This window comes from Protomyctophum bolini (assembly GCF_963924005.1).
Source record: "Protomyctophum bolini genome assembly, chromosome: 10".
Classification (NCBI taxonomy): domain Eukaryota; kingdom Metazoa; phylum Chordata; class Actinopteri; order Myctophiformes; family Myctophidae; genus Protomyctophum; species Protomyctophum bolini.
In genome coordinates, this window is record NC_137871.1 from 3,063,641 (window position 1) to 3,080,030 (window position 16,390).

A 16,390-nucleotide genomic window follows, 5' to 3' on the forward strand; every position below is an offset into this window, starting at 1 on the left:
ACACTATTCATCCTAGTTCCACACCCCACTGAGCAAGCATCCTCATTCCTCACCCCCCAGAAGGAATTTAGTGAGAGCGACAGACATTTGCCCTCACCGCCTGGCTTCCCTCCTGCAAGTCAAGGTTCTGTTCAAGACTACAAACATACAGCACCATTCTAATCTTCCGACTGTTTCAAAGGGCTGCCCAATAAAAAGTCCAATGCAACACATTTGGATTTCCATGACTGCAGTGGGATTGGCTATTTTCTCCCGCTGTAACAATTTAATTCTGTCATCTTCTTAGTCATGTCAGTGTGAATTTAGCTACCTTAAAGTACCAACTGCTGACTAACCTCGACATTACTGACTGTTCATCAGCTGGATCTCCATACATAGAGAAGACAACACATCCTCTCACATCAACAGGATGAGTAAACAACTTCAGCAGAATAGTATAAAAGGAGCAGACCTCCCCTTGTATAAAAGATTTCAACCAACACACTCAAGAATCTACAAGACCATCCATCCATTTAGATAGCCAACAACAGTCCCAGGATCTTGGGGACTGTCCAAGACAGGACACCGACCTCTTCAAGACTACATTAAAGGTAAACATTCAGGTTAAACCCTACTCTTCAAAGATATGTAGTAAACACAGTTGGTATTTCATTTCAACGTCTGTTTTTTTCCAAATGACGCCGGAAATTCCGCTCAGAAAGGTAAACAAATGTCCACGCACGAACTACATGTATGCGCAAATCAAAATCCTTCAGAGCGCCGTCAGTCGCGTGACGTCACATGGGCTACTTCTTCCCACTGCTCGTCTGACTACCGCGGAGTTTGACTAGTGCAGAGAGCCATTTCCTTGCTCCAACATGGACGCTCTTGAGGAAAATGATGGACATGGCAACGAGAGGGATTATGACGGACCAGCCCCGTACAACTTTGAACCTGTGAGACGACCACGAGAGCTTGCAGAGGCCGTAGTTAGAGTACCTCGATATCGCCAGGAGATGGAGGCGTGGGCTCAAAACAACCAGTGGCGTGTTGGACAGAGAGACTGGTACGTGTTACGTGTCCATTCATTGTATGAAACTTTACGATATCATTTCACCCGTTACAGGCACTGAAATAATACTTTTACAACATTGCTAAATAGGCTACATTAAAAGTATTAAATTCATATCTCTGGCCTCCATTTTCAAGTATAAAGTAGTAGGCTACAAATCTGTTGATTCACGTTACTTGAATGCTAGTTGTTGCTAATAGTATCCTGGTTGAAAATAAATTATTCCCAGCCTTTTTCTTTTCATTTCAAGGACCCCCAGTTTCATGATACCTGGAAAACTAATGTCATGAACATCATGATAAGATAACATTATAAATCATTACAACAAAATATCTCAAATCATTAGAATAAAACCTCAACTCATTTTGGGGTAGCAAATCTAAAATGACATGCATCAGACTCTAGTCTGATGCATGCCCCATTGATGATTTTCTAAACACCAATCTGCAATTGTACAAATGGATATCATTGGTAGGCTAGTAGCCTACATGTCAGCAATAGTTCAAACTTATTCAGTGAGGTGACCATTTCTATTTTTGTCTGTTTTAATTTAGGTGCATGTGTGGAAAGTGTCAACCTATGACCTCAGCTTTGGAAAGCGTATGCTGCAGAGAGAGAGAGCCGTTCTGGAAGTTGGTTGAGGACTTGCAACCCAGACCTGACAATATCACTTGTATCACTAACAGAGCACCCTAGATTCGAAGGTTCCTGTTTAAACCCCTTCGTATTGCAGATTGCCTATATTGCCTACCGCCAGGAACATGGGCCACTCAACCTCAGCACGTCTGAGTAAGTTGTGCAATATGAAATGAACATGACATATATTTCATGCCTACTGCAGAGGTCCACCTGAATGGATCCACCTGCATTGACCCTTGCAGGATTAATAAGCAGAATCTCTGTCTTCCAGCCAGTACCGCTACACGGCATACCGGCAGATGGTCCGCTGGGCTCATGGCAAGCTTGGCCGCCACAATAGAAGGGTTGTACCTGCCTGTGTCGTCCACGCGATCAGGGACCAGTTTCCCGAACAAGGTGGAACCTACCGTGGCTTTTTATGGCCTAACTTGGACGTCGAAGATTAATAAAGTGATTTAATTGAATTGACAGTATTCCATGTTTTTTATTCTTCATATTGGCCATACTGATTAAGGAAATACAATTGTACTTGTTATTGTTCTTGCTATTGTTTAAGTATAAAGTTCTGAGTGAAGTCATACATAACCATGCAGGGTTTTGATTAAAAACACCAAATCCCATCATTTGCTTGTACACGTTAAAACAGTCATGTGTAGTACAGCCAATCCTTTCTTCTACTTCAGATCAGACATGAGACATGTCATATCAAGAAATGTCATTTGTCAAGGTGCTTACCTAAAGAGCAGTTACCTACACAACACAAGTATATAATATGTTAGTTATCAACAGGGGAAGCCAAACGCAAGACAATCGGAGTTGAAGAGAACATTTATTTCTGATTGATTGCACTAACATCACATACTTTAAATACTTCCATTAAGTACACTGCCATTCTCTGACTGCTCCATGACAATAACTCTATTACAGTTTATCAGAATATAATTTCTAATTTTACAGTGGTGCACTGAAAACTGAACAATGAACAATAAGGCCCATTACACAGTTAGCACTTTCAATATCAAATGACACTGATCATCCTCTCTATCGCTTTAACCTCATGATAGAAATCTTGTTCTTTGGTCCCTTTTGGTTCTGACACAGAGCTGAGCTAGTACTCATGGTGGCCAGTGCCACTAGAAAAGCGGGACTTGTGGGTCAGGTATTGAGCCACGGCTTGATCCTTGTCCACCTGTTGGAAGGATCTTGCAACCGGGGCAGGTGCTGCTGCAGCCAAACCTTCACTGGAGGCTCTCAGGGCTGATGGGCTTCTGGCATATTGCTCCTTCAAAGAGGCCATCAAATCAAATGCATAGTCTGAAGAGAAGACGATAGTATATTGAAACATATTATAAAAGCATAGCAGTATTTCCAAATAGTTGATAATTCCTAATTAATTAATAATTGAACACAAACCATAAGATGGCTTGTCTTTGACGGGATGCACAACAGCTTCCCCCTTACGGAACCTAGGGTAGGCTACTGAGTGGCGTGGCACTCCAAGAGCAGTAGTGGCCTGCTTTCTGTTCCCATTGTGGTTGTAATGGATAGCAGCCAACAGGAGCCTATGGAAAGGAGCATATTATTAGACCGAACTTCAATTATACAAATGTCTTCAAAACCCTGAGTATTCTTGAAAAACCCATGTTTCAATGTCAGTCATTCTCAAACATTTGCATGTCAAGGACCCCCAAAAATATATGCAATTGGCCGCCGACCCCCATCTGAAAATATGTTGTTCCAGGGACCCCTCTGGATATGCAGGTCCATCCCAACGAATTAGAATAATCTGAAAAAGTTCATTTGCCATAATGTAATACAAATAAATAAACTTTCTTATATTTTAGATTCATTACACCACAACTGAAATAAGTCAAGCCAAATCTCAGTGAATTAGAATATTTTACGAGACCACTAAAAACTAATTAAACGAGAAATGTTGACAAGCTTCATGGAGATGCTAATTATCCTTTACAGCTTGATTTGGCACCTGCCCACAGTGCCAAAACTACTAGTAACTGGTGTACTGACCATGGTAACTGTCCAGCCAACTGGCCTGACCTGAACCCCACAGAGAATCTTGGTTGTCAAGAGGAAGGTGTGAGACACAAGACTTGAACAATACAAATTAAATTACAGCTGTTATCAAAGCAAACCTCAACAGTGCCACAGGCTGATCACCTCCATGCCACGCCCCATTGATGATATAATTTGTTCAAAAGTAGCCTAGACCAAGTAGTAACTGCATACATTAATATACTTTTCAGATGGTCGACATTTCTCGTTGAAACTTTTTTTAGTGGTCTCGTAAAATATTCTAATTTACTGAGATAAGATGTTTTGATTTTCATGAGCAGTACGCCATAATCATCAATATTAAAACAATAAAAGGCTTGAATTATTTCAGTTGTTGTGTAATGAATCTAAAATATATGAAAGTTTATTTATTTTTATTACATTATGGCAAATAATTAACTTTTTCAGATTATTCTAATTCGTTGGGATGTGGACCTGTATAGTCAAAGATTTGCACCACGATTTTTTCTAAAATAGATCTACATGCTCGTAGTGCGATACTCTGTGCCGTGCTATGAGCTTGTAGATCTGCTATTTTCCAATAGCTAAAGTATAACATAATGCTTATAACACCAAAAGGGGTTCCCGTCCAGAATGGGTTAATATAATGAATTTTCTAATTTCACAAAATCAAATTCTCTTGAACATTGGTCCTTGATAGTCAGACTGTACCTGCTATGCATTCCAAGGAAGCTGAACCCCGTATGTTTGGGTGCAAACCTGATCATTAAACTATGGAAAGCCTCTAGGGAGTAGGTTTGGTTGTTGGGAGATAGTTGACGAATGTCCTTGATGAACATTTTCTTTGTGACAAGAGCCTCCAGTTTGACAGCTGCTGTTGAACCTGCACACATAAACATCAACATCAGGGATTTCAATCCATCCTTGATCATATGACTTTTTTTGTACATATCTTTGTATAGGTTATTCACATGGATATTCATTCAGACCACCAACAAACTAACAGATCATGAAAACATGGGCTGCGTCCGAAATCATTCCCTATGCCCCATATAGTGCACTACTTTGAGGTTCCGCCATTTTGTTATAGTGTCCGAATATGTAGTGAGCATTTTTGCACCCTAACGTAGTGGACTGAAGTATCCCATAATGCACCGGGAATTGTAGGGAGCATCCGATGGTCACTACAAAAACACAGCGAAGCAAATCTGCCCCATAATGCATTGTGCAAGCTCGCTCTTGAGCGCACATGCACGCGTTTGCGCACGTGCGCTGCTTCTGCATGCATGCGCTCATTGAGCTCCAACTCAGAAGAGGCAGAAGTTGAACCAGCGAAAGAAATCAACACAAATGTACTTTTTAAACTTTCGTTTTCCCCTCTTTTCTTCCCTGGCGGATCTCGAAGCTACATATCTCGAGACAAATGATCTGTGCATTTATTTGAAATTGTTTTATTTTATTTATAATAAATCTACTCGTTTGCAATAGTATTACTAATCTGATTCATTGTATCACCCAGGCCCAGCGCATGACGTTAGGAGAGGAATCAGTTGCTTGCTGTAGAATATATTTGTGAGATTCTTTATCACAAATGATAAATGCATTAAAACTTCATTGTGTAGGCAGTCATTTATTGGACTGCTGTTTCTGTTAACACCAAACGTCCGTATTGTGAGCAGAGCTTGTAGATCGGCTACTTTTGGTAATTCTTTACCATTTGATTGATTGAAATCTTTATTAACAGTTTGCAGAATTACAGTACATTTCAAGCACAAACTCAATACAAAGACTGTTAACTGTGAGTGGACGACCCAATTAAGCCTTACACTTGTTTACAACAGGGTCCACATTGTTCAATTCATCAAAACATTTAGAGACAAACAAATAGACACTTCTATGTAGTTAAGAACAGAACAGGAATTCATCATATAGGAAGCGAAAAGGGAAAAAAATATATATACAGTGAGGGGAACAGGGGGATAAAAGAAAACGAAAGACAGAGTACCAAAAGTACCCAAGTAAAAGTATACAAGCTCACAACACGGACGTCGCGCGTTGCTTATAGATCGGCTATTTTTGGTAGGCCTATCCCCCCCGCCCCAGGATTAGCGGGGGTTCATGTGGTTAATCAATCATGCTGCTGATATTTTCATATATTGTCAAGGTTGTGCACTGTTTTCATATTGCTGGATAATGGATATAGCCTAATATTAATTTATTGATAATAATCATAGGCCCATTGTTATTTTTTCTTTATTCATTCATGAATTTAAACATAACTTTACAGACAGTCCTTGCAGGGAGGTGACAGCCTGCAGTCACTTATTTGATAGTCTGTTCCTAGCAGAAATTCAGCAGCAGCGTTTTGATTGGTTTCTTGTAGTCAGTTGATTCTTCATATCCAAATGAGTGAAACGGCCGGGATGATTTGTTTATTTTTCAAACAGTTCTTTATGAGGCGATCTGAAAAAACCTAATGGGGATTTCATGCAAATAAAAAGTACATGAACCCGCTGAACTACAGCGCCCTCTATCGATATTGACGTCAGAGTCGGTGCTCCCCATACAGGGAGTATTGTCCGAAATCATCACTATAGAGTCCACTAGAGTCTGGATCCCCGTATGGGGGATAGGGAGTAGGGAACAACCCTAGCAATTCGGACGCAGCCATGAACTTGTGCACAGACCTGGCTCAAGCCACTCCTTATTTCTGTCCTCGCCCTCCAAATCGCCATGGTGACAGACAGGAAAAGCAGGAGTGTCCTCATGCTCATGAATGTCTTGCACATGATTGACCAGGCTCCTCCACTTTGCCTCCATCATGTCTGCATTGCCACTGGGAGTTGAAGCGGCCGTCCAGTAGAGATGGTTCACTGAGGAACGCTTCCAAAGCTTCACATCTTCACATTCATGTTCTTTGGATAGGGCATCCAACTGCTTATTTAGGGCTGTTATCGCACACACACACACACACACACACACACACACACACACGCACACACACACACACACACACACACACAAAGAATGAACTGACACAAATATTTCCATGAACTACTGTGACACAATGTTTTCTCTTGCCTTCCATGTAGACATGCATTTTCAAATATTTACATTTGCCAATATGCCAGATGTCAAAGAAGTGTTGCGTTCCTTCCTTGCCCAGCTCTTCTCGCACCCATTTCGCTACCTGCAGAATTGGTTGAATTGTATAAACATGAAATGCATTCACATTCAAATATTTCTATTTAAAAATCAGATAAAAAGTTTGTGTGTTTCTCTGTCACTTGTACCTGACGGTTTCTGTCTGTGACAAGGACTGCAACTTTCAAGCCATGCTCCTTCAGCAACTTGATGCTGCGTTGCAGGCCCTCCATCTCACACCAGTTGCTGTTGCGAACTTCTGTACACTGGAGGACAATCAGACAAACTTTAAACAAACCTACGTAAACAAATGAGAAGCCCCAACACCTGAATCATAAAATGTGTGACATGCTGAAGAATGTAGCCACATAGATATGTAGCCACATAGATATGGCAGAAACTGAGGCATGAATTACATCAGACCTGAACAAGCTGTAGGTCAACCACTTTATTCAGCCGGTCATCTATTACTGAGTAGGTGCCATATTTAGCACAGTGCCCTGGACTGTCTGATCTGTAAAAAGCAAAAGACAAGAGCAAAACCTATTGTCATGCTTTGAGATTATGGATACATGCCAAATGTACATGAACATTACAATGAGCATGGTACGGTAACCAACCTGCAGTCTCCAGACAGAATCAATCCTCCGTCCATTTCCTTCAGCTCACTAAGGATACTGGCTTGCTGGCTCTGCCAGGCCTGGATGACGGTAGGAATGGTGTAGTATCGCTGATGGCGGAAGTATGTGTTAGGACTGGTGCACTGTAGTCCAAACAGCTGCAGCATTCTGAATGTTTGCTGTGGCATACAACCAGCGAAATGAATCGCACCACTCAGCTGCAGGTTGCATGTAGGCATGTTTTTGTGTAGCATTGGCTGGTTTTGCCAAACCCTCTGGAACCCACATGCAGAACAGACCTATGGAATATATTCAAATGATCAGGGTTGTCTGTGTGTACTTTCTTATTGAAGGCGATAGAATATTGCAAACTTGTTAACCCACTTCAAACTGCGCTGAGAATACGCAAAACAATGAGATTTTCTGTAAGAGCACTATACAAAGTGAATGCCACCAGCACATTCTACAGGTGCAAGATAAAAACTATCTTACTTGTTGGATTTTCACAAATGTCCCCTCCTGTCTCTGTATGCTGGCTTGTGTGGCCTCACAGCAGCTCGGGCAAGTGGCAAACAGTGACATTAGTTGTCTGTGACACACAACATACTTATCGATGTAGCTGAGGGGGGAAAAAAATCATAATAAAACCAAAGTTCGAACAATCAGTATCATGACATGAACAGATTAGTATAAATTGTGTCTTACGAAGGGTCAGAGGGTGGTTCAAGGTCTGGCATGTCATCAGAGCTCTCAGAGAAGAGCTCGTCTTCAGGCTCCGGAACCCAATAATCACCTTGCTTTGGTGCTGAAATAATTTGTCGATTCATCGATTAGTTATCAACATAATAAATTAACCATTCTGATTTCACAAGCAATTAATTATAAACAATATACAAGATTCCAGACATTTAACTTGTCTTTTTTTTTTACTTTTACGTAACTTATATACAAAGTATTTCACCCCATTTATAGGACTATAGCAATCGTATGGTGCAATGATGAGGCTCTTACACCAGTGTGCCATTAATGCACCAAGACAGACTCGACTGTGTCAAGTGACAAAAGAAAATACAGATATACTACAAGCTACTGTATTATTTTTGTCATGTGACGTCCTGTACACACACATGTAGCTTATGCAGTGCAACACTGCATTTTACAGTGTTACATATTTGATGCAATGTTATACAAAAACAATATACAGTATATTCAAAACATTTTATTAATGACAGCATTTTCCAGGCATGGAAAACGTTTTTTTCTCATTTCAAAATATTTCCAGATTATAATTAGTTAGATGGTCCCCTACCCGAATGCTCGCTGCCACTCTGAGAGAATGTGCATTGGCTGATTTGGCTCTGCATGGGGCTATCCACAAAGCTGGAGATGTCTGTCTGCGTTTCCACCGACACCATCTGTGGGGCTGCTTGTGTTCCTAAGGACAACAGCTGGGGGACTACCTGGATGCCTGTAGAAAACAACAAGTGATCAACCATTATTAACCATTCTCTATAACAGTGGTTCCCAAAGTGGGGTCCGGGGACCCCTAGGAGTCCTTGAGAGAGTTCCAGGGGGTCCCCAGCTAAATTAATAGTTTGGAACCAAAATGGACCATTACAGGTCTGTACCTCAGAGTGTACAAATGGACCCCAACAGGTCCAGATTTGCGCCACATTTTCACAAATTTTCAAAAATAGCAGATCTACAAGCTCATATCGCTGCACTGCCGTGCTATGAGCTTGTAATGCTAATTCAGGTCAAACCGTGGGGGCCCTTGAAATGAAAATGGTTGCGAATCACTGCAAATCTTCGGTTTTGTGGTCTGTGGGCTAATGAGTGTCAATTTGGGGGTCCTTGACATGAAAAGGTTTGGGAACCACTGCTCTATAAAGGCTGTGTTGGCTTAAACAGACAATTGCAAAGCAAATGAAAACATACCGAAAGAACGGTGTGGTGGTTTCCGGTAGCTGTACTGAGTTGCCTTGTGTGCAGATTCTCTGTGTGACTCAGAGGTTGGAAGAGAGGGTTCCGCAGATGAAGCACCTGCTTCTTTCTCCTCATCCTCCAGCATAGGTTCCTCTGGTACGTCAGCAGTCGCACAGAGGCTTTGTAGCGTCTGTTGTAAAAAAAACAGTCAGTATTCAAGGTGTTTGTCACTAGTGGTTCTCAAAGTGGGGTCCAGAGACCCTCAGGGGTATTTGAGGGAGTTCCACAAGTTCCCCATCAAAATGAGAATCTGTTTTATTTCACTTGATAGAAATTAGCCCATTGAGAGAGAATGGAGCAGAATTAATTACTATTCTACCAATTTACAATGTAGGCATTTAGCAGCAGCTCTTAATCCAGAGCGATTTACAGTAAGCAAGAGCAACACAAGTAAATAGATCAAATGCATAGAAATAGTCATCTAGGATCATAAGTACACTAAGATAAGCAGTCCAACAGTAGTATATCCAAAGAAAACCTATAATCTGTACATTGAAACTATGAAACACTATAGCAGTGGTTTTACAACAAGTGGTCCTTGGGTTAGGGGTTCCAGGTGGTCCCCACTCCACAGCTAAATGATGGAAAGTTCCAAATGGATCTTGAACCCTCAAGGGTTCATTTTACACTCAAGTGTAAAATGAAACCAAATGGACCTGTATGGTTCCACTTTATGCTCTCATTTCATTTTATGCTGTTAAAAGTAAAATTATTTTTAAACATCTATTACTTCATTTACAAGAAGTCTACACAATTAGATTATGTAAAATCATTTTTTTTTAATCAACATTTGTCTATGATCTCTCCTAATGGTACCAACATCAATACAACATGGAATTGTGGACAAAATATTATCGAAAGACAACAAAATATAATTTAGTTTTAGAGGCTAAATATCATCAAATGGTGGTCCGTGGCTCAAATGCTGAATAAATAATGTGCCTTCACTGCTTTGATATGAAAATGGTTGAAAACCAATGCGCTATAGTATTATCAGGTCAATAATGACCTGGCAACCTACCATACCGCATATTACACGCTTTCCGCTGTCATCCCACCACATATTATAGAATTGTTGAAGTATGTACTGAAAAAAATCATACAGGTCCCTGTAACTTAGATTTATTGTGTTTACTTTATTTCCCCAACTATACAAATCAATAATCACAATTGATGTGATACAATGAGAGCAAATGATTGAATAGGCTGGAATACAGTATTGGATAATGATATTATTGTACTGTACTGTACAATTTGTTAGAACTGAACTTTGCATGATAGGATCTCACACATTATAGCCTACAACTGCTCAGTGATGGCTCTGGGGGCTGGGGCTCATATCACCAACATCGTTACACTTCTAAAAGTTTACTGCCATTTGTTTTCATCCTAGCATAACATGCTAACGCATGCTAACGTAAGAAGGGCTACTGTAGTTGTAAAACTTACCCGAGACAGACCAAGTTTGTTCACTGCAGTAGATGATCTCCCCGTGGTCGTGGAAGTTTGGCCACTGCCAGGTGACTGGATTGAAGGCACAGCACCCTTTATCAACCTCACACGTTCCAGAGATCTAAATCCCATTTTGTGAGCCATTAGATCACCTGGAATATAATCCTCGTCCTTGAAGTGAGCACCACAAATGACGGAGTTATTTTCCTGTACCGAGGATGCAGTGAAGTCATGTCTTTTCACCTGCACGAATCTTACCCAAGACCTGAACGCGGGGGTGGCTTTCTTTGGGAAAAGATGGACTCTATGCCCTGTAAGGCAGGAGTTTGTACACCCAGCACAAACACAACATTTTACCATGATGAGTCGACGAAATGTTCTAAACTACAAAGAGTCAGAAAGAAGACACACACTCAGTGACGCGTGCTGCAGTGCAGATAAACACAACAAAACAAAAGACGTGAAGAGGACTTCCTATCCAGTATCCACAGAGCTAACCTGCGCACTCTGCTCCACCCATCCTACGTCATCACATGAACGCGCATGAAATGTGCATGTCCATGAGGCTCGTTCATGGCGGGCCGACTCGGTCCGAGAAAAAGTGCGATAAATTCGCTAATACTGGCTCAATTTTAATATGTTTTTGTAATCTTCACTATTGCCATATTGCCAAGGCCCACATTGTTTTTTTGTTTACAAAATACAACCTGAATGCTGTCCTTTAAAGACCTTTGACCTTCAGTAGACAATCACGATCAAGCACACCTCAGCCCATACGAGCCAACGTATCTGACCACTCCAGGTACCTTTACTAGATTCCTTACACCATCTTTCCAATGACACGTGTTAAACATCCCGGCTCAGGTTCTAATCAGACGCCACTGTGGTGGCGTCTGATTATCCTAGATTATCCTGATCCTAGCCTTTGAATAACAGTCCTTTTTTGAACCACTTGAACCCATAGTAGTCTATAGCCTGGGGTAACATTAGACAAAAATAGCCCATCTACAAGTTTACAATGCAACGCATTGTGAGCTTGTAGAGCGGCTATTTTTTGGCAAAGACTAGACTAGGGTTTAAGTGGTTAAGCACTAAGTTGAGCAACAAACATGACGTGAGAGTATTGAAATAGTTGACACCCACTATTGTTCAAGGCAATCTGCTTTCTTCTGGGTTTTAATCGGCATACAAGACCAGAGGCATACAAAAATAACCTTTAAAACTGTTTTGTAACATCTGTCAATCTTCACACAAGCAAATCAAACTGAAACAGTCTAGTCTTCAAATATTTGTATTGTCTTTATTGAAGCTAGCTGAAATGAAAAATGAAAAAAATAAAGGGACCTTTGGCCATTGACTTGGCCTGCCACAACCAAAAAAAAAAAGAAAACTATAATGCGCCAGGGAATTTGGCCCTGAACACCACCCGCATGAGTTCCATCTCCGTCCTCATTTGGGTTTCAGGATCCATTTCCCGGAGCTGGTGGGCTATATACAGTCCAAAATGGGCTGCCCCATCTCTGTTTTGGAGCTCTGCCATGGCCCACTGCTCAAAGGCGTCTGGGGCTGGGGCTGGTTCTGGGGCTGGGGCGGCATGCGGCTGGGCCTCCTCCAGTCCAGCGCTCCTGGCCCTCCTTCGACCGGATGCTATTTAGTAAGGTTAAAGCATTGAACATTGAGCAATATTGCAATATTGAGCTGCACTGGATTTTGTATTGTATTACAGAGCTTGATTTAGGATGGTATTACACACAACGTTCATGTAAGGTCTGAATTCTTACCACTTCTAGAAGTGGGGGGCCCTGCCAGGCGAGCAGCTGGTGGTGGGGGACCTCTGGGTCCCCGTGCTGCTACCCCCAGATTTGAATTTGCCCCGCGGTGGACTATAAAGTAAGTAAATTACGTGTTATATATTCTTTATAAATATGTTGATTAAATAACTAAGTCAACCAAGGATTTCTTTAGTCATTGACAGCCCTAGGCTATTCCCCAGTAGAACAAGCAAGCATGAATATTACAGGCTTACAGACAAGCTAGCCAAGTCATTAACTTGCACACTACTAGTATTTCAATAGTCAGTCATCTTTGGTAATGAATTGGCTGTGTGCGGCAGTCAGGTTGCTGACAATCTTATCCTCTATCTCGACCCCTTTATTCACATCCTCATCTGTGAGGATCAGCTCAGCCTGCGTGTCTGGGGTCACCACCACCACATAACCCCGCCTGGTATCCAGTACGTTGGCCACCACTGCCTGGTGTCTGTAGGTGTCAAGAGCCCTTCGAGCCTTGTCCAGCAGGATGGACGTATCCGTCTCCAGCTTAAAGGAAATGACGAATGCCTGTGGTGCCCAGTCCTTCACCAGTGGGGACAGCATTTTAGGAACCATTTTCATGCTGATCTGAAGAGGTCCATTAGAAGACTGGATTTTATGTTCAGGCATGTCAGATGCTGGGATGTAGAAATCTGACACAGCTGCAGCCAGGTAAAACATGGCCCTGGAGCCTGTTGTGCTGAGAGCCTGTGCTGCTGCTTTGAGCAGGTGCAGGTATTCTGACAGGGTGCTGAATTCGATGGGCAGAAGAAACCCCTCTTCTTTCACCTCCTGGTAACGCTTCAGGACTTTGGCGATGTTGGGAAGTGCCTGCTGGTTGACCACCACTTGACCACAGCTGCTGGATGATGCTTCATCTTCATGCTGTACCTGTAGAGTGTCTAGTATGTTAATGCCAGAGTACAAGCGTGTGTACGGATAAAGGGACCGGTGCCTGTGTAGGAAGATCACAGCATAGCCAGAATCTAGAAAGTACTCTGCTGAGGAAGCTCCACGCCTTCCACTGCTGAAGTTATCAAGGAAGCGAACGGTACGGGACTCCAGGGGAACTTTGGTCCCTCCTGACGTGATGAGGACCACCCTGCGACCAGCGGCCCCATGTCGCTCTGCAAAAGCACTCATCTGCTTCTTGACGTCTTCAGCATGAGAGGGAACTGCAAACTCCTCAGCCAGCTTCCCATCAATGTTGGCTTCTCCGTGTTCTGCCATACCTTTCTCTGGGAACGTCAGCCACACGTCAGCACGCTAAAATAAGTCACCCTCTGTTCAATTACGTGTTATATTGAGCAGGAGTGGATTTGTATTGTATTTCAGAACTTTCATGTCAAATCTGAATGTCTTACCACTTGCAGAAAATGCTGGAGGAGGACACTGAAGACCAGAGGGACCCGGGGCTGCAGCTGGACTCACCGGGTGGTCTATGAAGTAAGATTGAATGATGTGTTATATTGAGCAGGAGTGGATTTGTCTTGTATTTCAGAACTACTATGTCAAATCTGAATGTCTCACCACTTGGGGAAATGTTTGGTCTTGTTCTTTTGCCAAGAGACCATTGCGACATGGCCGCTGGGGATGAGGGACCCGGGGCTCCCAGCACTGCAGCTGGACTCACCGGGCGGTCTATGAAGTAAGATTGAATGATGTGTTATTTTGAGCAGGAGTGGATTTGTCTTGTATTTCAGAACTACTGTACCATGTCAAATCTGAATGTCTCACCACTTGGGGAAATGTTTGGTCTTGTTCTTTTGCCAAGAGACCATGGTGACATGGCCGCTGGGGATGAGGCAGCCGGGGCTCCCAGCACTGCAGCTGGACTCACCGGGTGGTCTATGAAGTAAGATTGAATGATGTGTTATATTGAGCAGGAGTGGATTTGGATTGTATTTCAGAACTTTCATGTCAAATCTGAATGTCTTACCACTTGCAGAAAATGCTGGAGGAGGACACTGAAGACCAGAGGGACCCGGGGCTGCAGCTGGACTCACCGGGTGGTCTATGAAGTAAGATTGAATGATGTGTTATTGTAAGGATGGAGGAGGTCTTGGTCGCAAGCGCGGAAAGTGCTGACCTTAACAACTTATCAAGGAGTTGTTATCTTGATGTTGGATAGTTGTGGTCTTGATGTTCTTCAGTTTTTGGGAGCAAGTTAAGAATGATTAAATTGCAGGTTTAGAATTAGAATCTCAATACAGACAAGGTTGACAATTAATGATCGGACAGAGACTGGTGCTGGCGTGGATGCCTTATATAAGGAGGGGATGACGTCACAACTAGGTAGGCGTGACGACATCCCTGACAGTACCCCCCCCTCGAGGAACACGTCCGCGCGTAAACAAGGTGCTCGTGCGCCTCGACGTTCTCGTCGAGTAAGGAGAGGGTCTGTAGGACCTTGGCCTTCCGTGGTACCCAGTCTGGCCTGAAGGACATGGACTTGGCCTTCAGTGGAACCCAGTCTGGCCTGAAGGACATGGACTTGGCCTTCAGTGGAACCCAGTCTGGCCTGAAGGTCTGTAGTCCAAGCTGGAAGGCTGGAATTGCCCAGTGTGGCTGGAAAGATCCGGGCGAATCTGAAGTAGAGTGGAGTGGAATGGAATGGAAAGCCATGAGAGGCTGAATAGTGAGCCATGAGAGGCTGAATAGTGAGCCATGAGAGGCTGAGTAGTGAGCCATGAGAGGCTGAATAGTGAGCCATGAGAGGCTGAATAGTGAGCCATGAGAGGCTGAGTAGTGAGCCATGAGAGGCTGAATAGTGAGCCATGAGAGGCTGAATAGTGAGCCATGAGAGTTCCAGACTCTATATAGCACTCTCTTGGGAGCTGTAGTTCCAGACTCTATATAGCATTCTCTTGGGAGCTGTAGTTCAAGGACATGGACTTGGCTGGAAAGTTGGAAAGTCCACTGGGCGAATCTGAAGTAGGGTGGAATGGAATGGAAATGGAAATGGAATGGAATGGAATGGGAATGGATGAATGGGGCTTGAGAGCGGGGATTACACGGTAGATTTTTATTCAGTACTTGGCCTTCAAGTGATACCTTAGTCCTTAGTCGGCCTTAGTCGGTCTGTCCGAGGGTGGGGTACATGGTAGGGGAAGGCATGGTAGGGGCATAGATTTTTTTTCAGAGACATCTTTTCCGCTGCGACCAAATAATGGTCCGATCATTCTGTAAGGATGGAGGAGGTCTTGGTCGCAAGCGCGGAAAGTGCTGACCTTAACAACTTATCAAGGAGTTGTTATCTTGATGTTGGATAGTTGTGGTCTTGATGCTCTTCAGTTTTTGGGAGCAAGTTAAGAATGATTAAATTGCAGGTTTAGAATTAGAATCTCAATACAGACAAGGTTGACAATTAATGATCGGACAGAGACTGGTGCTGGCGTGGATGCCTTATATAAGGAGGGGATGACGTCACAACTAGGTAGGCGTGACGACATCCCTGACAGTTATATTGAGCAGGAGTGGATTTATATTGCATTTCAAAAAGTTTGGGCCAAATATAGAAATCAGCACTTATGGGAGTGGGTGGTCTCACATGGTGTACACCAGTACTCCCCCCGTGTGCCACCGTGGCACACGTGGTCACGAATACTATTGGGTAATAATCAAACATGTCTTACACTGGGTTCAATCGTTTT

The 16,390-nt window shown here is 42.9% G+C and overlaps 1 protein-coding gene across 1 annotated transcript; it reads right to left on the reverse strand.

The window, feature by feature from the left end:
- Positions 1-12,869: 12,869 nt before the first annotated feature.
- LOC308322764 (phosphopantothenate--cysteine ligase-like) lies at positions 12,870-14,005 on the reverse strand. The gene has a single exon (XM_080774179.1). It carries the CDS (start codon positions 13,965-13,967, stop codon positions 13,002-13,004), a length of 966 nt encoding a protein of 321 aa, XP_080630305.1. The 5' UTR covers positions 13,968-14,005; the 3' UTR covers positions 12,870-13,001.
- Between the last annotated feature and the right edge of the window lie 2,385 nt (positions 14,006-16,390).